The 21895-nt window shown below is 34.0% G+C and overlaps 1 protein-coding gene and 1 pseudogene across 1 annotated transcript; both read right to left on the bottom strand.

Moving 5' to 3' along the window:
* Nucleotides 1-44: 44 nt before the first annotated feature.
* LOC116141563 lies at nucleotides 45-16123 on the bottom strand (annotated as a pseudogene).
* A 3366-nt stretch (nucleotides 16124-19489) lies between these two features.
* Nucleotides 19490-21336, bottom strand: LOC116141723 (rust resistance kinase Lr10-like). The gene is made up of 2 exons (XM_031427207.1): nucleotides 21253-21336; nucleotides 19490-20799 (listed from the first exon to the last, which is right to left on the bottom strand). Exons 1-2 carry the CDS (start codon nucleotides 21296-21298, stop codon nucleotides 19700-19702), a joined length of 1146 nt encoding a protein of 381 aa, XP_031283067.1. The 5' UTR covers nucleotides 21299-21336; the 3' UTR covers nucleotides 19490-19699.
* Nucleotides 21337-21895: the final 559 nt, after the last annotated feature.

Raw genomic sequence — 21895 nt, forward strand, 5'->3', positions numbered from 1 at the left:
ACTACCAACCTAACCTTGTGCCGAACATCTTCTCTATTAGGAAATCACTTCTTCTTTGCATACACCCATTTGCACCCAATCGCCTTCTTATGTAGGGATCGCATTTCATCATTCATGGCCGGTTTCCATGATTCACAATTTGAACTCCTAACTACTTCTTTATAAGTAGTAGGAATATCATCACCTACGATTGGAAGTGCATGAGCCAGCATCTTAGCGAAACGAGCAGGCTTGCGAATTTCTCGTCTTGACCTATTGTATGCAATCGATTCCTGTTGCTGAAGAGATTCTTGGGGTAAAATCTCCTTTTCATCTATAGTATCCACATTAGTCACCTCAAAATCACTTTCTGTCTCGTGGACACTATCTTTCAACTGTTGTTTCAAACTCCACCTGCTCCTGAGTATGCTCCACCTGTTGCGGAGTATTGAAAACCTTCATCTGGCTTCCTATTTTCTGTTCTAACATAGAAGACTCATCAAATGTCACATCCCTACTAAACAGTATTTTCTTNGAAGTATTTTTGGCGCCTGAGTAGGGAAAGAGAAGGAAGAAGAAAATAAACGGCACAAGAGACATGACGAGGAACAAAGAGAAAAGGGACAGAGAAAGTAGAGTTGGGTAGATGATTATGGACTTTGGAGAACAGAGAAAGCAGACTCTTTGAGGCTTGTGACAAATAATTGATACCCAAACTTTACAATTTTAGTAATTAAATCATTAGAATGTAAACTTTCATTAGTCGCTTACTTGTCGACCCCGTACCTTTGCAAAAGTGACAAGGAACGCCCACTGTTATGGGAAATTTGACTTTAGTTCCCATTTCATTAGTTTTTGTTATTAAACGGGTATTGTTGATATTTCCATCTTTTCCAAAGGGTATTATTGGCATTTACTATGTTTTGAAAATCAAAAGTATTTTTCTTTTCTTTTTTTATTTTCCTCATCCCTCTTTTATCTCTTCTAGCTTCTTCCTCCCTTATTCTTCACTAGTTCTATTAAATTAGATCTCACCTCTCGTGGCTGTGATGAGGCCAAATCTAACCTCGATGACTGCAACGAGGCCTAGAATGGTCTTGTATGGCTTTGTGAGGCCAATCCCGCTTCAAGTTTGTTTAGTTAAAAAGATATTTTTTTCACAAGTTTTTAGTTTGTTTGTATAAATTTGATAAGTTTGGGAGTAATCAATGAAATATTGCTAGTAGTCTAATAAATAATTCGTTATCAAAGACTATGGATAGTCAACCAAAACATTTTGATCTTTTCATAGTACAACTACATTTGGCACATAGAAACTAATACAAGAAAAGTAATTACGAACATGACCATATTACAAACAGATGTAGCTTTTATTTTACTTTTACACATTTCATTGCAAGAGTTAATTATGCATCAGTATTGTTGTATGAGCATCCTTCCATTGATTCAGATAATAGCAATTCAATTGAAGAGTCTAACTAAATCTCTCTTATAGAGACATGCTCGGAAGAAGAAAAGAAAGGCTTAAGAGGCATTTGCAAGTCATTCATGCTCCCTTCTAACATTTCAATAACCTTTGTAATTAAGGGACGATCTGAAGGCTTCACTTGTATGCACCATAACCCAGTTAAACAAAGTTTTCTTGCAATCACGATTTCATTTTCAGTGACATCTTGGAGCTCCAAATCTCGACCAATATTGATTTGGTCATATACCTACGAGGGGAAGTATGCTTTGCTTGAACGAGCTGCCTTCATATCAGAATTTCTTCTCCCTCCAACCATTTCCAACAACAACATTCCAAAGCTATATACATCTGACTTGCAAGAAACTATTCCGAAATTCCTCGAAATCAATTCAAGAGCTATGTATCCTATTGTTCCTCTTGTAGCACTAACGGACACAAAATTATTTTCCTTTGGATAAAATTTTGCAAGTCCAAAATCAGAGACTTTTGGGATGAAATTTTGGTCCAGCAAGATATTGTGTGGCTTAATGTCGAAATGAAGAATGCATACATCACATCCTCCATGTAGATACTCGATCCCACGGGCAGTTGCAAGAGCAATTTCATATAGTTTGTCCCAACTAAATGATAGAGATTTGCTTTCCTTGGAAAATATATGCTTATCAAGAGATTCATTTGGCATATACTCGTACAGAAGAGCACGTTTAGATCCTTCTGAACAAAATCCAACTAATTGTACTATATTGACATGGTGAATTCTACCGATTGTAGAGACTTCATTAATGAATTCTTCTGCACTAAACTTTGAATTTTCTAGCAGTTTGACAGCAATTAAACAACCACTATGAAGTCGTCCTTTGTAAACTGATCCAAAGCCACCTTGGCCCAATTTTTCTTCAAAATTGTTTGTCACTGCCATTAGCTCTGGGTAAGCGTACCTTTTAGGCATCCAGGATTGCTGATTGTGCAGAAATTTCTCCACAGTNACAAACTTAGGGAACACGTCAATATCTAAACCCTTGATAGGCTAGCAAAAATCAAAGTCAAGATAACTAGATATCATGTTTAAGCTTAAGCTTTGATGACTATTTCCATAAAGAAATTATTGTGGAGAGATAGTAGGGATGGACTAGATTTCTATTCCTAATGCAACTTTCTTGACAACTCCTTAAACCAAGGGTAGCAAGAGGTGGAAACTTACTCAAGATATAGTAACTCTTGATAGGGTAGCAATTGGCCTTAAATTGTATACACTGCTAATACGTATATAAATAGATAAGGATGAGCAATCGGCCTCCATCATTGCCAGGTTGCGACACTTGGCAATATTAAAAGCCAATAAAGCAAAGCAGAACGTACTCGCCATGATTAATAGGCTTGTTTCACTCATGATAATGCAACGCTTTTGAGTGAATTGGTTTGCCCGGCCCATAGAAGAAGACTTTGGCAATTATTAAAGAAAGACAATAACTTGGAATTACAGCCTTTAACTACACGTCGTTTCAGGGCTCCAAATATCTTCTAATTTCATTATATAAATCATTTTAGCTATGTCAATGCAAAGTTATTAAGCTAGGTAGGAGTGTTGAAATCATTTTCATACGTCTTTGCTCCCTTTCGTGTTTTTTCTTTGTTCCAAAGATTTCTAGTACTATACTTTTTATAAGGGTAATACTACACTTACAAAGATTCTATACAATATCATTTACACATAATGACATAGTAATACTCTTGCATTAACAGATCATTTACTTTTATTTAATTTGCATTTTTTAAGTTGATTTTTATATTTATTCATTCAATCATATTTTGACATGTCATTTTGTATGAAATAGTTTATATAATCTTTGTAAATATAGTATTATTCTTTTTATAATATGGACATCTCATTAATCACGTTTATTGGGATCAAATTATGTATATATAGCATTATTAAATAGAAAAAAATTCTAAAATACAAAAATTTATTGACCTCTATTCACAATGTTCCAGGTATATATTTGTTGGTCCAAATGTGAGAAAAAAATTATTTGTGCTTTGGTTATTGCTTTAGGTATAGATTTGTTGTTGCTTTTCGTATCCAAATAATTTCTTTTTTGGTAGTAAGTACAATAATTTTTAGATAACAGAACTTCAATTTATTATTATTATTATTTTTCACTATTATGCTGGATATGACAATAACTACTTGAGAGTCAATTCAAAGAGAAAAAGTACTTTTTTTTTTTTTTTTTAAAGGGATAATTAATTTGTAGAAACGAGTAAAGACCTAAACTCTTTGTAGGGTAGGAGAAGGAACTAAACGTCAAGATAGAAAACGACTCTTGATAAAGTAGCGATAGCAAGAGGAGGAAGAATTAAGATAGAAACTCTTGGTAGGGTAGCAAGAGAAACTCATAATCAAAATAATGCAAGGAACTTATAGTCAAGATTGAAACTCTTGATAGGGTAGCAAGAGGTAGAAACTTGGTCAAGATATAGTAAGTCTTGATAAGGTAGCACGAGGTGGAACTTATATTAAATATACAAACTCTTGATGAGGTAGCAAGAGGAACTCAACGTAAATGCTACGATCTTAGAGTCTGAGATAGATGGAAATTAACAAACTTAGGGAACACGTAAGGATCTAAACCCCTTGACAAGCTAGTAAAAATTAAAGTCAAGATAATCAGATATCATGTTTAAGCTTAAGCTTTCATGACTATCTCCAAAAAGAAAGTATCGTGGAGTGATAGTAGGGATGCACTAGATTTCATTTTCTAATGCAACTTTCTTGACAACTCCTTAAACCAAATTGATAGGGTAGCAAGAGGTGGAAACTTACTCAAGATATAGTAACTCTTGATAGAGATCTTCCCAATAATTTTTCAAGGTAATTACTTTTTTCATTAATATAATATTTTCAATAATACAATTCTTTGAACCAAACACACCCTTAGGGTTAAGCAAGAGGAACTTATTGTCAAGATAGAGGAAATAACCTTGTGAAATGCTAAAGTCCTAAGCTCTTCATAGAATAGCAAGAAAAATTTGTGACCAAGATATTTCATTAGCTACATGCTAGGATATAGGGCCTTCCTTACTAATTCCTTAAAAGTTGAGTAATTTCTCCGTAGTTTTTCCGAAGAGACAAACAAATCAAAAGGTCACATTATGAGAGCTGAATATTTTTGGGCATAGAGAAATTCATATGGTTGGGGTGGGTGAGATTTCATGTTCAAATGCAATTTCTTGACAATTTCTTAAACCAAATCAATCAGGCAAGTAGGTGGTCCATGGAAACGCTTGATATAGGATATATAGCAAGAGGAAATATAATTAAGCTAGATGAAATCAAACTTCCTTTTGATAAAAGTACGAAGACTTTAATTCAACTCTCTTTGCCAATAACTGATTTTTTAGTAATAAAGAAACTTAATCTGTTCAAAGTTCAACAAAAACATTTAGAAAAAAAAAGATTGATTAAAGCTTTTTATGCTTGACTCTTCCAAGTCTATTCGATGCGTAGGACATGGTTCAGTTTGTAATAAGATTTGGAGAAAATTCAGGGAGCCCATTCAACATGGCAAAACGTGCAAAGCGAATTGCTGGTCCTTTGATTATGGCTTTAAGTCACTAAGCGGAGCATTTAATTAAGGAGTCAGAATCTTTCATGATATGAGCTTTCATATAACAATAACAAATTAAACATTGACCAATACATTACAAGAGCAGAATTTTGATTTTCTCACGCTACTTTGAGTAAACTATTTTTACTTTCTTATCTTTTAGCCTTTTCGTTTTTGCTCTTCTGTATTATTTCAGAATAAGAGACTGCCAATTGACAGGATTTTGGGTCTAGGCTTCTCAATAATGGTACGCTATGATATTGCAACTTTCTAGTCCTGGAAATTAGAATACCTAACCCCATCCATTGACAGTCTGTTATTCTGTTATAACCTAATTACAGGCTTGGTGAAAAATGATCATCACCATTACAAGGGCAGAGTTTTGATGCTTGCTGAAAAATGCTCCTTTTCCTCCACCAAAAAAAAAAAAAAAAAAAAAAAAGAAAGAAAGAAAGACATAAATTTAAGAACCATGAATAATGATACAAGCAAGAATATCTTTTCAAGGTTGCCGCATATAGCATAAAACAAGTGTAATATTGGTCATGTAGAACTGTAATGTAGAATTTACTGGACAAAATTAGATGGTATCTTTGCTACACTAGTGGGTCTCTGATACATGTTAGTCATTGGTTTGAACTTTCTTGTGATAAGGACTCACAAAGTCAAATCTAGGTTTAGAAATTGTTTGTCCACTTTATTTGTATTGCTAATATGACTCGTATATAATTAATTATGATTTAAATGGTAAATCAATTCCAAGAATACTATTTTTCCTTTTTTACAACTTTACAAGTAATCAAATCTCAAAAAATAACTTGCACCATAACCCAATTATACACAGTTTTCTTGCAATTCCAATTTGATTTTCAGTCACTCTTGTAGCTCTAAATCTCCTCCCTCATGTATTCCGATGATGGGAAGTATGGTTTGCTTGAACGAGTTTCCATTTAAAAGGAATTCCTTCTTCCCCCCAACCATCTCCAACAATAACATACCAAAGCTATAAACATCTGACTTGTAAGAAACAATTCCAAAATTTAGGGTATTTAGTCATATTAATTGGCAAAAAATTAAGAACAGGAATTTCAGTGATGAATTTATACCACACAAAACGCATAGCAAGACTCCTAACGTAAAATCCGGCGATTTGGAAGGATGCCTTATGGTTAAAGTAATCTGCACATGCTCACAATAAGTCAAACTCAATACTTTGACCGACAAATATATATTTGAAGGAATAGACATAGGAAATCTGAAACCCTGTCTTCACCTCATTCTTATTGGTCATTTTAAGTTATCGAATTTTGGTTAGGATGAAATTGCCCTTCAATTTTCAGTAAAAGGAAGTCTGTTAATCCTATATAGTAGAGCAGAACAATCTTTTTATAAAAAAAATAAATAGAAAGGTTGAAAAAGTTTGATACTTCCCTCCTCGTGGATTTGAATAAGTAATATGCCATTAGTTTGTTTCGACTTGAGCGTTGGATGATTTTTTACGGATATCAAACAATAATTTTCTTGTCAGGTCAAATTCAAGAAGGCGAACTGTCATATCTCTCTGAAAATTGAATCTTACCCTTATTTTGGTCCTTGACTTCAGCCCAAAGTTTCTTATAATACAGACAAATTATTCTAAATTGGTAAAGATGAATGGCCCATTCATTTGGAGAAACAAAAAATAAAAAATTGATTACAAATTTAATTAAACCTACTGACATGTTTCCTAATACTCACCATCCAGAGCTTTTCTGAGAATTGGTCACCAAACTCAAGATAACTAACTTCCACTTTGCCATCTTGAGTTTGAGGGGATGTTAGAAATTATATTGAACATAAAATCAAGATCTTCCCAATAATTTTTCAAGGTAATTATTTTTTCATTAATATAATATTTTCAATAATACACATTCTTTGAACCAAACACACCCTTAGGGTTAAGCAAGAGGAACTTATTGTCAAGATAGAGGGAAATAACCTTGTGAAATGCTAAAGTCCTAAGCTCTTCATAGAATAGCAAGAAAAATTTGTGACCAAGATATTTCATTAGCTACAATGCTAGATATGACAATAACCTTGAGAGTCAATTCAAAGTCAAAAAGTAAGCTTTTTTAATTTTTCATTTTAAGGGATAATTAATTTGTAAAACGCGTAAAGACCTAAAATCTTTGTGGAGTAGGAGGAGGAACTTAACGTCAGATAGAACACCTCTTGATAAAGTAGCCAGTGCAAGAGGAGGAAGAATTAAGATAGAAACTCTTGGTAGGTAGCAAGAGAAACTCATAACAAAATAATGCAAGGAACTTATGTCAAGATTGAACTCTTGATAGGGTAGCAAGGGTGAAACTTGGTCAAGATATAGTAAGTCTTGATAAGGGAACGAGAGGCGGAACTTATACTGAATATACAAACTCTTGACAGGTAGCAAGAGGAACTCAACGTAAACGCTACGATCTTAGAGTCTGAGATAGATGGAAATTAACAAACTTAGGGAACACGTAAGATCTAACCCTTGATAGGCTACAAAAATCAAAGTCAAGATAACTAGATATCATGTTTAAGCTTACTTTCATGACTATTTCCAGAAAGAAATTATGTGGAGAGATAGTAGGTGGACTAGATTTCTATTTCTATGCAACTTTCTTGACAACTCCTTAAACCAAATTGATAGGGTAGCAAGAGTGGAAACTTACTCAAGATATAGTAACTCTTGATAGGTAGCAGAGTGGAAACTTATGAGATTTGAGTTAATTACAAGCGGATCTCTTGTTTTAAGGATAAACGGAACCTTCTCTTAGGTTTTGAAATTTAAAATTCTTAAAAATTTGAAATCTCCCTTGATTCACCAAAGAAAACATAATGTGACAAAGTGACATAAGAACCATGAGACAAAGTCATATGACAAGCCCTTAATCACTTAGGTTAGTTATATCTAGAGGTCTTGTGCTCGAGTCTCGGGAGAGACAATTATCATGTTTACCAAAATAAAAAATATAAAAAAATCACCTTAGGTGCTCGGTGGGGTCATAGGTACTCTTGAGTGTATTACTTAAGAATCTTGAGTTTGATTCCCCTTAATGTTAATAAGGATGACCATTAGAATGTATACCTAGTCGTTAACTTCAGGCCTCGGGGGATTATCAAAATATGCACAAATTGACACGAACACCCTGGTCACCAAAAATAAAAAATGAGACAAAGTTAGGTGAACATAAACTTTGCAACATTCAAAGACATTAAACCACATTTTCTACAAAGGAAATCAAACTAGGTTACTAAACAACACAAAAAAACCTTTTTTATCCATTTTTCTCATAAAACGCCATCCATGTCTAAGTATCTGGTCACCAAGTTTAAGAGTTATTTTATGTTGATATTACCAGATAAGGTGAGTGAAAATGTGATAATGATAAATTTAATAAACGTCTATAGTGAAAGAAAATAAAATGGAGTAAGCAACAATAAAACATCTCTTGAGCAGATTAAAAAGGAAAGCATTTCAGAACGATTTAATTTTGCAAACCTGTTGTGATTGAGTCCCTGAGGAATTTGTTTTCATCTTTTTTATGAGAAAATCTATTTTTGCTTCATGGTTTTGTCACTGACACCAATGGGTTGGGCTTCTATTGGGGTCTAATTTTCTGGACTTGAAATGGGCTTAAGATTGTGGATTACTATCAACACAATTTACCCTCTCTCTCTCTCTCTCTCTCTCACTCTCTCTCTCTCTCTCTCTCTCTCTCTCTCCTCTCTCTCTCTCTATATATATATATATATATATATATATATATGGATTTGATATGAATAAACCATTTTTGTAATTTTTTTATACAAATAGATTTGAGAAGTGATTTATCAGATTGATCAATACCTTGGTTGCTAAATACATCTCTATTATATATATAATTAAAAAACAAAATCCTTTAAACGTCATTAGTAATGAAAATAACCCTATTTAATTAGGTTTTTTATTTACATCATTTTTTGCTAATTTAACTTAATTATGTTTTTTTTTTTTTTTTTTTGTTTACGCCTATTTTCCTAAATTCAACTTAATTTTTTGTTTACCCATTTTTTCCAATTTCAAATTTCGTTAGGTTTTTATTTATACAATTTTTTTTTCCAATTCATATGTGAAACTTACGTTTTCTTTTTCAATTCATCTTGTGTGTGATTATTTCTCCATAGCTTTAGTAATATATTCCATCAAACAAAATATTTGAAGTTAAAAAAGTGTTTCAATGATTAGAAATTTAAAAACTAGGGTTATGTAGTAATTAAATGTTTAAAATTAAAAAAATAATAAAATAGGGAATGAGTATATTTAGAAATTATTATTCATTTCTAGTAAATTTCATTAAGGTTAAAATTGTCAAAACGGGAAAAAAAAAAAAACATTTAAATTGGGGGATATGGTAGGTTGATGAGGCTAAAAATCATGTTCTTATTCTTAAATCTTAAAAAACAAATAATGGCTTAAAAGAATTTAGACGAGGCTTAGATAACAACTCAACGTTTAAGTATATGAAAATGAAGGTATAAAAATTGAATATAAATTTCTTCCTATACAGGTCGTTTTTTAGGTGAAAGCATGCTTCAAGTAGTCAAGTTTTTGTTTCTGTATATATACATAAATAAATAAATGGCTATACTAAGCAATATTTTTGGCAACAACATTACGGTAAACCTGGAAATAAGTATACATTAAGGACGGATAAATAAAGCACGACTTCCTGTGAAAGTTTATGTTTCCTAAAAATCCAAAAGCTATTTTCTATATCTTTAGGAAATCAAGAACACTCAATAGTTCAAATTTTAATACAAGAGAAGAATGAGTCTTATTTATAGATGGACGTGTTTGAAAAAGTAAGTTCCCTTCAATTATGTCTTTGTTATATCAATTTGAATCCATTTCAACTTTTAAAGAAAGAACTCTAGAGGCATCCCAAAGTTCTTCAGATATTATTTACAAATAACATTAAAGACTTTCCATGCCAATGGTAAAACTATCAAATCCTTTACTCTAGTTTACATTCATTAGTATTGGCATGGAAGGTCTCTTTATTGGATTCCACTGAACTTAAATTAAAGTAGTACATAAAAGTTTGAGATAACTTATATAATAATCAATCCCAAACTCAAAACACTTTGTTTAAGTTGTGCTATAATTACAAGGACAATGTATTTATTTAAGCGTGGAAGCATTTGAAAGAAGTTCCTTAATTGTACATTACAATTTTATTTCTCTATAAATGATTAATTTGCATCCATTTCATCATCTGAAGAAGCGAAGGGCTTTGGAGGAATCTCCAAGCTCCGCATGTTACCTTCAAGCATTTGTAACACAAGTGGCATGGAAGCCCTCTCTGTTGGATTCCACTGAATGCACCAGAGTCCCACAATTGCAACCTTCTTGGCAATTTCCTCATCTCCCTCTACCTCAATTTCTAAATTAAGCTCTTTTCCTTGGCTCATTTTGTTGTATATCCACTCAGGAAAGTAAATTTGGCTTTCTTTGTCAATTGTAAGATCAATATTCTTTCGGCATCCAACGATCTCTAGTAGCATCATTCTATAGCTAAAAACATCGGACTTGTAAGAAACCTCGCCAAAGTGCTTGGAGAAAAGTTATGGGGCAATGTACCCTATAGTTCCTCGAGCAGTTGTCATTGACACAACACTTTGTTCTTTTGAGCATAATTTTGCTAGCCCAAAATCTGAAATCTTTGGCTGAAAATTATGGTCAAGTAATATATTGTGAGGCTTGATGTCAAAGTGAAGGATCCTCTGGTTGCATCCTTGGTGCAAGTACTCTATTCCCCGTGCAACACCAATGGCAATGTCTTGCAACTTTTCCCAACTCAATGGACGCTGAATTGACTTGTTTACATCTAAGAATATAAACTTCTCAAGTGATCCATTAGGCATGAACTCGTAGATAAGAGCACGTCGTGTTCCTTCTGAATAAAATCATAATAGACGAACAATGTTAAAATGGTGAATCCTAACTATAGTAGCCACTTCATTGATAAATTCTTCACCGTTTCCTTTGGAATGTTCCAACATCTTAACAGCAACCGGAATTCCATTGGAGAGTTTTCCTCTGAAGACACTTCCATAACCTCCTTGACCAAGTCTATGCCTAAATTTACCAGTTATTTTCTTAAGGTCACTGTAAGTATATCTGGTTGGATTGAGGGTCCTGTAGTCTTCGAGGAACTTCTCTATTTTCAATTGAGTTTCTTTTTCATTTTCAGATTTCCTGGATTTGTAAACCAGAAGTATTACCAATGTAAAGAAGACAATGCCTCCAATACATGTGGCTATAGGCACTGCAATGTTAACTACACGACAATGACCATGATAATCTGCATGTCAAAAGAGAAATTCTTAACTTGGTCGAGTAATAAGATTAATTAGTTAGCATTCTAAATTGCAAGCAGGATTCACATCTTTCAAGTACAGCTAGAAGATGAACAGGAAGTTTTTTAAAATGTTCAGAAAAGAAAGGAAAATGTGAAAATTGGTTTTGAAATAAAATTATTGAAAGTTATTCACACCAAACAACTGAAAGGAACTAATTTTAAATATGGAGTGGATTTGGAAAGGTAATATTGTAGTTCTGTCTCTATTGCAAGGCCTCCTTTCTCTGTTTTTTATTTTTTATTTTATTTTTGCCTGCGTAAAACAACTTCGTGGAAGAAGTGCATCCCATCGTCCAAGTTTCAACCTTCACTGACAACAAATCAGAAGCCGAAAATGCTTTAATCACTAAGGTGCAACAATCAAGAGGGGAAACATACGGCAAATAAAGGTTCATCAAAATCACAGAGACATCATATTAATTAGATGAAAGTATCATATCATACATTTACTAGTTCAATTATGTAGACACTTCAAAATTAGTAATGAATTAACTATAATTCAACTCTATTCTATTAAAATATAAATCAAGTAATGGTACTCTTGCCAAGATATTCATCTGTTTATGCATCTTGAAGTTTAATTTGTATGTTATAAAAAGAAAATTTTGAACAAATTTATACCCAGTCAACGTAATAGAAACCACAAACGAATCAAAGATTTTACTTGAAATTTCATACTGTACTTTCAGAAAGCTAAATGGTAACTTACGTTTGTTCTTGATACAGATTGTTGAATTGCTTGTAGTGTTGAAGCCACAATAGTTCCCAGATTTTTCGCAGTCCCAGCACCCATCAAGGGCTTCCCAAACTATGACTATCTTTTTAGTTGGATTATCTTGATACAAATAATTCGAAATATTAACAGTTTTATACCTACTGCAAACTGGGGGCATCCAGACGTATTCATGTCTGGTCATCCATTGCATAAACAAAATTTCGCTCATCATTGATGCAATCAAACGGTCCTAGAACAGGATTTGTCCATGTAATCTTCACAGTGCAATTCAACATCTGATATAAGCGATCATATTCGAGGGAGAATCTGGAGTTTGTGAGGTTAAGAGAGAGAAGACTTTGCATTGGGCATGTGGTGTCATTCATATCCATAATGGTAATACTTCCGGACAGATAAGAAATGTCTTGCACATAGTAACCGCTTGAGAAAGGAAGATGCAACATAGTCTTGCCATTTGAACATGACATTTCAAACCCTTCAAGGCCACAAGAGACTGATTGAGTCTTGAGCCTAAAGGGAAATCTGATTTTTGGGCCGTTTTTGCTGCAATTTGTTGGCTGACAGAACCCATATATATTTTGATCATTGTTTATAACTGATGTATTTTTGGCTATCGATGAATAAGGTAAGAGAAGCAAGAGGATAATAAACGACACAAGAGACATGAAGAGAAACAGAGAGAAAAACCAAAAAGGAACAGAGAAAGTCGAGTTTTAAATTTATCTTTTAGACACCAGCTACAAAATAAGAGTGGTTATTTTGGAATGTGGCTTTATTCGTCGACCCCGTATGTGAAAGACTGGGAAATTTGACCTTCGCTCCTAGCTGTTAGTTTTTGTCATTAAAATTAATTGATGGTAATATATTATTGATATTTCCGTCTTTTTAAAATTAAAATTATTTTTTATTTCTTTTTCCCCTTCTTCCTCCTTTTTCTTCCACCTACCATTTGTGATATAATATAATTGGATCTCACCTCTAGTGCCTAAATGAAGCCAGATCTAATCTCGGTGACCGCAACCGCATCGCAGACTGAAATGGCCTTGCACGGCTTCTATGAGGCCAATCCTGACCTGAAGTTTGTTTAGTTAAAAAAAAAAGATGTTGATAAGTTTTTAATTTGTTAGTATAAAATTGATAGATTTGGGGTAATCAATCGAATACCATTAGTACTATCGATAACCCAGATGTCATATATACTCTTAGATAATTTTCCACCTAGATCAATCATTTTTGAATAAATTATTGGTTGTCAAAGACTATATATGGATAGCCAACCAAAGCATTTTGATCATTTTATAGATCATAAACAATTACTTAAAAATTCACAAAAATACAATTGATTATTGTTGATATTCACTAATGTACAACTAAAGTTGGCACATAGAAACTAATACAAGAAAAGTACATACGAACATGACCATAATACAGACATATGGAGGTTTTACTTTACTTTTACACATTTCATTGCAACAACTAATTATGCAACAGCATTTTTGTCTGAGCATTCTTCCATTGATTCCGATACTAGCAACTCGGTTGAAGAGTCTGAATAAATCTCTTGTATAGAGATATGCTCAGAAGAAGAAAAGAAAGGCTTATGAGGCATTTGCAAGTCATCAATGCTCCCTTCTAACATTTCAATAACTTTTGTAATTGAGGGACGAGAAGGCTTCACTTGTATGCACCATAACCCGATTAAACACGTTTTTCTTGCAATCACAATTTCATCTCCAAATCCCCACCAATAATTATTGGTTCATATACCCAAGATAGGAAGTATGCTTTGCTTGAACGATCTGCCTACATATAAGAATTTCTTCTACCTCCAACCATTTCCAACAACAACATTCCAAAGCTATATACATCTGACTTGCAAGAAACTGTTCCAAAATTCCTTGAAATCAATTTAGGAGCTATGTATCCTATTGTTCCTCTTGTAGTACTAACAGACACAAAATCATTTTCCTTTGGATAAAATTATGCAAGTCCGAAATCAGAGACTTTTGGAATGAAATTTTGGTCTAGCAAGATATTGTGTGGCTTAATGTAGAAATGAAGAATACACACATCACATCTCCCATGCAGATACTCGACCCCATGAGCAGTTGCAAGAGCAATTTCGTATAGTTTGTCCCAACTAAATGATAGAGATTCGCCTTCCTTGGAAAATATATGCTTATCAGGAGATCCATTTGGCATATACTCGTACACAAGAGCACGTTTAGATCCTTCCGAACAAGATCCAACTAATTGTACTATATTGACATGGTGAATTCTACCGATTGTAGAGACTTCATTGATGAATTCTTCTGCACTAAACTTGGAATTTTCTAGAACTTTAACGGCAATTAAAGAACCACTATGAAGTATTCCTTTGTAAACTGATCCAAAGCCACCTTGGCCTAGTTTTTCTTTAAAATTGTTTGTCACTACCATTAGCTCAGGGTAAGCGTACCTTTTAGGCATCCAGGATTGCTGATTGTGCAGAAATTTCTCCACAGTATCAACCTTCTTCCTTCTTGTTCTATAGTTGAAGATGAGGTCCACAACTAAAACTATTGGAGCACCAATAAATCTGCAAATAAGAACCACTGGAACTACCACTGCAAACCCAACAGCAAAGTAAAGAGAGTTAACTGAGGTACTTAATCATAGTCGGTGCAATACAAACAGGAATTAATTACAGCCTGGGAATTATACCGAGCAGAAGCTGTCCAAGGAGGAATCCCATATTCACATGCCAATCCATGAAATATGCTTCATATTTAGCGAAACCACCACCTGCATAGACCCAGAAAGACATAAAAAATTAAGCTTTATGAAGCTATATTATCCAGTAACTCAAGGCAATATTAAGGATAGGGGTTCCAGCTAGGAAATCATACGCAACGACAGGATGGACTCAACGAGTACACCATATGTATTACTCCACAAGTATTCAATGACCGGATCTGCATTAGCACAAAAAAAAAGAAAAAAAAAAAAAACGGAGTTCAAGCGTTACAAAGACATAGCAGACCGAAGACGCATGGAAAAGTACAAAGAAATCAACAAAGTCATCACACGATTTATCAATACATATGTAGAAAGATGAACTTAGTGCAGTTACAGATTTTTTGCAATAACGTGAATATCCTGTTGTCCTTGCCGTAACAGAACACATACCATCAGAGGCAAGACAATCCCTGCACTCAAAGGACCATGTAAGATTGAAACCTGACTGCAGAGACTTGCGGATGGTTCGGTAATGATATGTGCTCTTAGGAAACAGCTCATATGGCCTATAGTATATAGGAGTCACTGCATTTAACGAGCAAAACTGATACTGATACTCTAGATAATAAATTGTAACATAAGAATGAGACTGATTTTCACTCAAGCAAGGAATTCTTGTGAAAAACGGATCATTAATCTTCTGAGAGCACCGGAAAAATGTGGCATAACTGTAGTTACCATCTAGTTCTAGTCCAAAATTAACATTAATGGAAAATTCATTTAATATGTCGCCTGCTGACAGAGATCCGTATGGAAGGCGGTAGGTTCCACTGGATAAGTTAACATCAACAACACTGATAGTCTTTTCTTTATATGAAATTCCCTTCACATAGTACTTTCCTGAATGAAATTCTAGGATGGTTTTGTTGCTTTGGCATGAAAGTTCGAAGTTAGAATGACCACATACTGCTGGATCGCCCTTAAGGCGAAAAGGGTATCTTATGTTATTGATGTCTTCACATGAAGAAGAACATTCTTGTTGAAGTTTTCTTGCTTGTATTTCTGTGATGAACAGGAAGATCAACACAGAAACAAGAAAATTTGAAAACGTTAATAATGATCCTTCCCTTCTCATGGTTCTCTCTTCCCCAGTGATACTATGAATTTGCATATCTTCCAATACGGTCATGTAATAGTAGACTTAACTAATTACCCATATGTGGGTCATGCAAATGGTCTTTCATGTTCATTGACTTGAAATGATATCCAGATCACAAAGTACACGTCTCCAACTAGTGGCTTAAACTTCAAATTTCCGAGTCAACATGCCGGGAAGTAGACTTGGTTTTGACAGGTTGGGAGAAACAGAGTGCACAGAGTCTTTAATCTTTATAATGCATGGAAGTTGCTGCTGCTCCTTGTCAAATTGTGTTAGGTTAACGTAAACAAAAGGTCAGTAAAGATGCCTTATGAAACGCGATATGGCCCAGAAAGGTTGAAACTACTTATAGGGCCTTCCTTACTAATTCCTTAAAAGTCGAGTAATTTCTCCGTAGTTTTTCCGAAGAGACAAAAATTCCAAAGAGACAAACAAATCAAAAGGTCACATTATGAGAGCTGAATATTTTTGGGCATAGAGAAACTCTTATATGGTTGGGGTGGGTGAGATTTCATGTTCAAATGCAATTTCTTGACAATTTCTTAAACAAAATTAATCAGGCCAGTAGGTGGTCCATGGAACGCTTGATATAGGATATATAGCAAGAGGAAATATAATTAAGCTAGATGAAATCAAACTTGCTTTTGATAAAAGTACGAAGACTTTAATTCAACTCTCTTTGTCAATAACTGATTTTTTAGTAATAAAGAAACTTAATCTGTTCAAAGTTCAACAAAAACATTTAGAAAAAAAAAGATTGATTAAAGCTCTTTATGCTCGACTCTTCCAAGTCTATTCGATGTGTAGGACATGGTTCAGTTCGTAATAAGATTTGGAGAAAATTCAGGGAGCCCATTCAACATGGAAAAACGTGTAAAGCAAATTGCTAGTCCTTTGATTATGGCTTTAAGTCACTAAGCGGAGCATTTAATTAATTAAGGAGTCAGAATCTTTCATGATATGAGCTTTCATCCAACAATAACAAATTAAACATTGACCAACACATTACAAGAGCAGAATTTTTATTTTCTCACGCTGCTTTGAGTAAACTATTTTTTTCTTTCTCATCTTTTAGCCTTTTCGTTTTTGCTCCTCTGTATTATTACAGAATAAGAGACTGTCAATTGACAGGATTTTAGGCTTCTCAATAATGGTACGCTATGAGAAGAAAGTTTTAGTATCCTAAAGTAGCTATGACATTGTAACTTTCTAGTCCTGGAAATTAGAATTCCTAACCCCGTCCATTGACAGTCTGTTATTCTGTTATAGCCTAATTATAGGCTTGGTGAAAAATGATCATCACCATTAAAGGGGCAGAGTTTTGATGCTTGCTGAAAACTGCTTCTTTTTCTCCCAAAAAAAGTAAGAAGAAGAAGACATAAATTGAAGAAACATGAATAATGATACAAGCAATGATATCTTTTCAAGGTTGCTGCAAATAGCATAAAACAAGTGTAATATTGGTCTTTAATTAAGAAATTCAAGTCGGATACCTCAATTTTCCAATAGTCCTTCTCCTCTTTGCACTGATTTCTTCTTTTTTGTGTGATTTATTTTATTTTATTTTACTTTATTTTGATTTGATTATTGGTTTATAATCTTTGCATGAAACAGCTTTGTGAGATGGAGAATGAGTGTGATTTTGGTGCATGAATGTAGTCTATGTTATTGACGTAGAACGTCTGACGGATGAATTAATGGAGCGGGCTGAATGTCAGAAGTCCATACGTAAAGCTCAATTGTTCTAAATGAGTATGTCCTATTCAAACAGCCATAACTTTTGATCCGAGAGGAGTTACAAGCCTGTAAGATACTGTTGAAAAACTTATTTCGAGCCCATTGACATGGCAACTATTAGCCGGTTAGAGGTCATTTTCGAGGTCAAAATCCACTGTTTTGGTTTGTATCGGGGCTATTTTAGTTGTGTGCGCATTTTTTTTCCTAATTTATTTTAGGTTTTCTTGTTTTAATTTATTTATTTTTTGTTTCCTTTTGTTATTAGGAGTCTTATTAGGGTTGGTTGTCACCCTATATAAACTTAGTTTACGTTTTGGATGTTATTCAATGAATTATTCTAACTTATTTTAAATTTTAAGACTTAAGCTTTTATGATTGAGACTTATTATCAGTTCTAAATATGTAACTGAGTGCAAGCCTTGTTTTATCACGCTAACTCGTTGCGTTAATTATGAGATTTTTTTGTGATGATTGAAAAAGAATCTTGCAGTGATTTTGTTGGATACATGAAATTTATTATAATGAAAAACATGTTTTTGTAGTCAAATAAAAATCAAATATTTTAAATTTTTATTTATATCTGACTGTCGAACAAAAACTAAAAATAAACAAACATAAATGTTGATTTATTAAAATTGAATGTATGCAGACTTCAAAGAGTCCAAAACAAACAACGCTTTAGTCGTTGTATTTTTGGTCTGAAATTTCCCCACATAGAATTTAATAAATAATAAAGAGATGACCCATAGTTCAATAATAATTTATTGGTATTTCAGAATTGAAAATTTTAGGGAGTGACCCAGGGTAAGTCTTATCATTAAAAAGGGCCACTCATCAGTTGGTAATTGAAAGGAAATGGTGCTTACAGAATTAGCATTCATCCAACGCATAAGGTGTCGCCAAGCCAGATAATGTGATTATGATAAATCTAATAAACGTCTATAGTGAAAGAAAAATAAAATGGAGCAGAGCGATGATAATACATTCCCTTGAGCAGATTAAAAAGGAAAGCATTTCAGAATGATTTCTACCTGCAGCTGTATCATGGGAATTAAACAAATTAACAAAGCAAATGCCATTGGAAACAACTACCAAAACAATACTTATTGTGTCAAATTAGTTTAGCAGCAATTGGCTTGGAGAGATATCACTTTTGCTATCCCGCAGTAATTTTTGAGTCACCTGAGGAATTTTATATATATAGTTTTGTTTTTATCTTTTTGAAAGAAAATGTTTTTTTGCTTATTAGTATTGTCGATGTATCAGAGCCAGCTCGTGATACCAGTGGGCTGGGCTTGTAATGGCGATTGGCATTCTAATTTTCTGGACTTGAAATGGGCTCATGATTGTGTTATTAGAGGATCATTACTTATCTGCTCATTACCCAACCTCTTATGTATACGTGGATTTTGATAGGGTTATTATCAACCAGAAAACACTTTTATTAGAAAAGACAATAAGTAGACTCTTACTGTGATTGCATCAAAGTAAGCTTGGCTTCTCATGGGGACGGCGAGATTCCAACCTTCTGGACTTCAGATGGACTCAAAATTATGTAAAGACAATAAGAAGAATGGACAATTGAGAAGGGGAACAATCAAACCAGCAGAGTATCACTAAATAAAATTTAGGAAGAAGGATAAATATATATATGTTTCCAAAAAGAAATCTAAAAGCTGTATATTTCAGTAAATCAAAAACACTCAACAGTTCAAATTTCAATACCAGAAGAAGAATGAGTCCTATTTATACATGACATATTTGAAAGTTCTAGTTTTGATACATCAACTAGGATCCATTTGAAAATCAGTAGAAACAGAGGACTCTGGAGGCATCGTTCACTCTGGCTTGCATTTTTTAGTAAATCGATCAATTCGTACCCATTTCAACATCCGAAGAAACAAAGGGCTTCGGAGGCATCTCCAAGCTCTGTAAATCACCTTCAAGCATTTGCAACACTGTTGGCATGGAAGGTCTGTCTGTTGGATTCCACTGAATGCACCAAAGTCCCACAATTGCAAGCTTCTTGGCAACTTCCTCATCTCCATCTTCCTCAATTTCTAAATTGAGCTCTTCTTCTTGGTTCATTTTGTTGTATACCCACTCAGGAAAGTAAATTTGGCTTTGATTTTCAATTGTAAGATCAATATTCTTTCGACATCCAACCATCTCTAATAACATCATTCCATAACTAAACACATCTGACTTGTAAGAAACCTCTCCGAAATTCCTAGAATAAAGCTCTGGAGCATTATAGCCAGCAGTCCCTCTAGCTGTCGTCATTGTTACAATACTTTGTTCCTTTGAGCATAGCTTGGCAAGACCGAAATCCGAAATCTTTGGCTGCAAATTATGGTCAAGTAATATATTGTGAGGCTTGATGTCAAAGTGAAGGATCCTTTGGTTGCATCCTTGGTGCAAGTACTCTACTCCACGAGCAACGCCAATTGCAATGTTTTGCAGCTTCTCCCAACTTAATAGACGCTGTGCTGATTCAGTTTCTCTTGAAAATATAAACTTCTCAAGTGATCCATTTGGCATAAACTCATAAATAAGAGCACATCGTGTCCCTTCTGAGCAGAATCCCAAAAGTCGAACAATGTTGAAATGGTGTATCCTACCTATAGTAGCCACTTCATTGATGAACTCCTCTCCGTTTCCTTTGGAATGTTCCAACATCTTAACAGCAACTGGAATTCCGTTGGAGAATTTTCCTTTGAAGACACTTCCATAACCTCCTTGGCCGAGTCTCTTCTTAAACTTACCAGTTATTTTCTTAAGATCACTGTATGTGTATCTTGTTGGATTGAGTGTCCTGTAGTCTTGTAGGAAGTTTTCTATCTTGAGTTGAGTTTCCTTTTCGTTCTCAGATTTCCATGATTTGTAAAGAAGAAGTATCACCAACACAAGGAATATACTCCCTCCAATACTTGCGGCTATGGACACTAAAATTTTAACTACCGGAGAATCTGCATCGCCAAATGAAAAATGTTAGCTCAATTATGCTAAAGTTTGTTGATCAATTTTGTTAGCACAAAAGTTTTTCAGGCTTCCTTCCTCTGCCATGAGCCATCATTCAACTAGAATATTAGTTGTTTGGTCTTAATTTCAGAGTTTTCTTCTCACTTAAATCCATTAAACCAGTAAATACCTAAACTTTTCAGTAAGATTCTTCTCTTGTCTATTGAAACAGTAAGGAAATAAAATAGTATGTATAATGAAGAGGGAGCAAACACAATGAATAGGCTTTATAGAACAGAGTAATAAATTTATTGTATAATTGATTCAATTGAAAAAGAAATTCAATGATGGGATAGATAATATCAATATAAATTAAAGTATAAAGCTTCATAAAAAAATTGATAAAATTAAAAGATCAGAAAAAATTCATGGTGCTTCAAAATTTCTTAATGATAACTTACGATGGTAGTTGGAACAGAATTTTGGATTTTCGTGTTTGCAACACATTACAGAATTGCTTGTCTTGTTGAACCAGCAGTAGTCCCCTGAATTTTCGCAGTTATCGCATTCTTTATGAGGTTTCCATTCTATGAAGATTTCTGGATTTGTCAAAGCCCCTTTTGTATCATCAACCGAACCCCGAACAATTGAGGTATTAACTGTTTTATACTTACTACAATTTGAAGGCAGAATTTCTTCTGAATAATAGGACGAACTTATTAGATAAACAAAATTTCTATCATAACTGAGGCAATTTATTGGTCCAACTACTCTGTAATAACTGCTGCCGATTTGAATCCTTTCAGTGCAGTTGAATATTGTGCATTCGTGCAAATATTTATGGAATGTGGAGTTTATGAGGTTAGGGACTAGAATACTTTGTAGTGCGCATGCGGTCTCCTGCACATCCGTAATGGCAATCCAGCCGAGAGAATAATAAATTCTTTGCACATAGTAATCGCTGGAGGAAGGAAGGTGCAGCAATGTCTTGTTATTTGAGCAAGACAATTCAAACCCTTCATGGCCACAAAAGAGTGGTTGAGTTTTTAGTCGAAAGGGATATCTAATTTCTGGGCCGTTTGGGCTGCATCTTGTTGGTGGACA

This window comes from Pistacia vera, unplaced genomic scaffold (genome assembly GCF_008641045.1).
Source record: "Pistacia vera cultivar Batoury unplaced genomic scaffold, PisVer_v2 Contig40, whole genome shotgun sequence".
Classification (NCBI taxonomy): domain Eukaryota; kingdom Viridiplantae; phylum Streptophyta; class Magnoliopsida; order Sapindales; family Anacardiaceae; genus Pistacia; species Pistacia vera.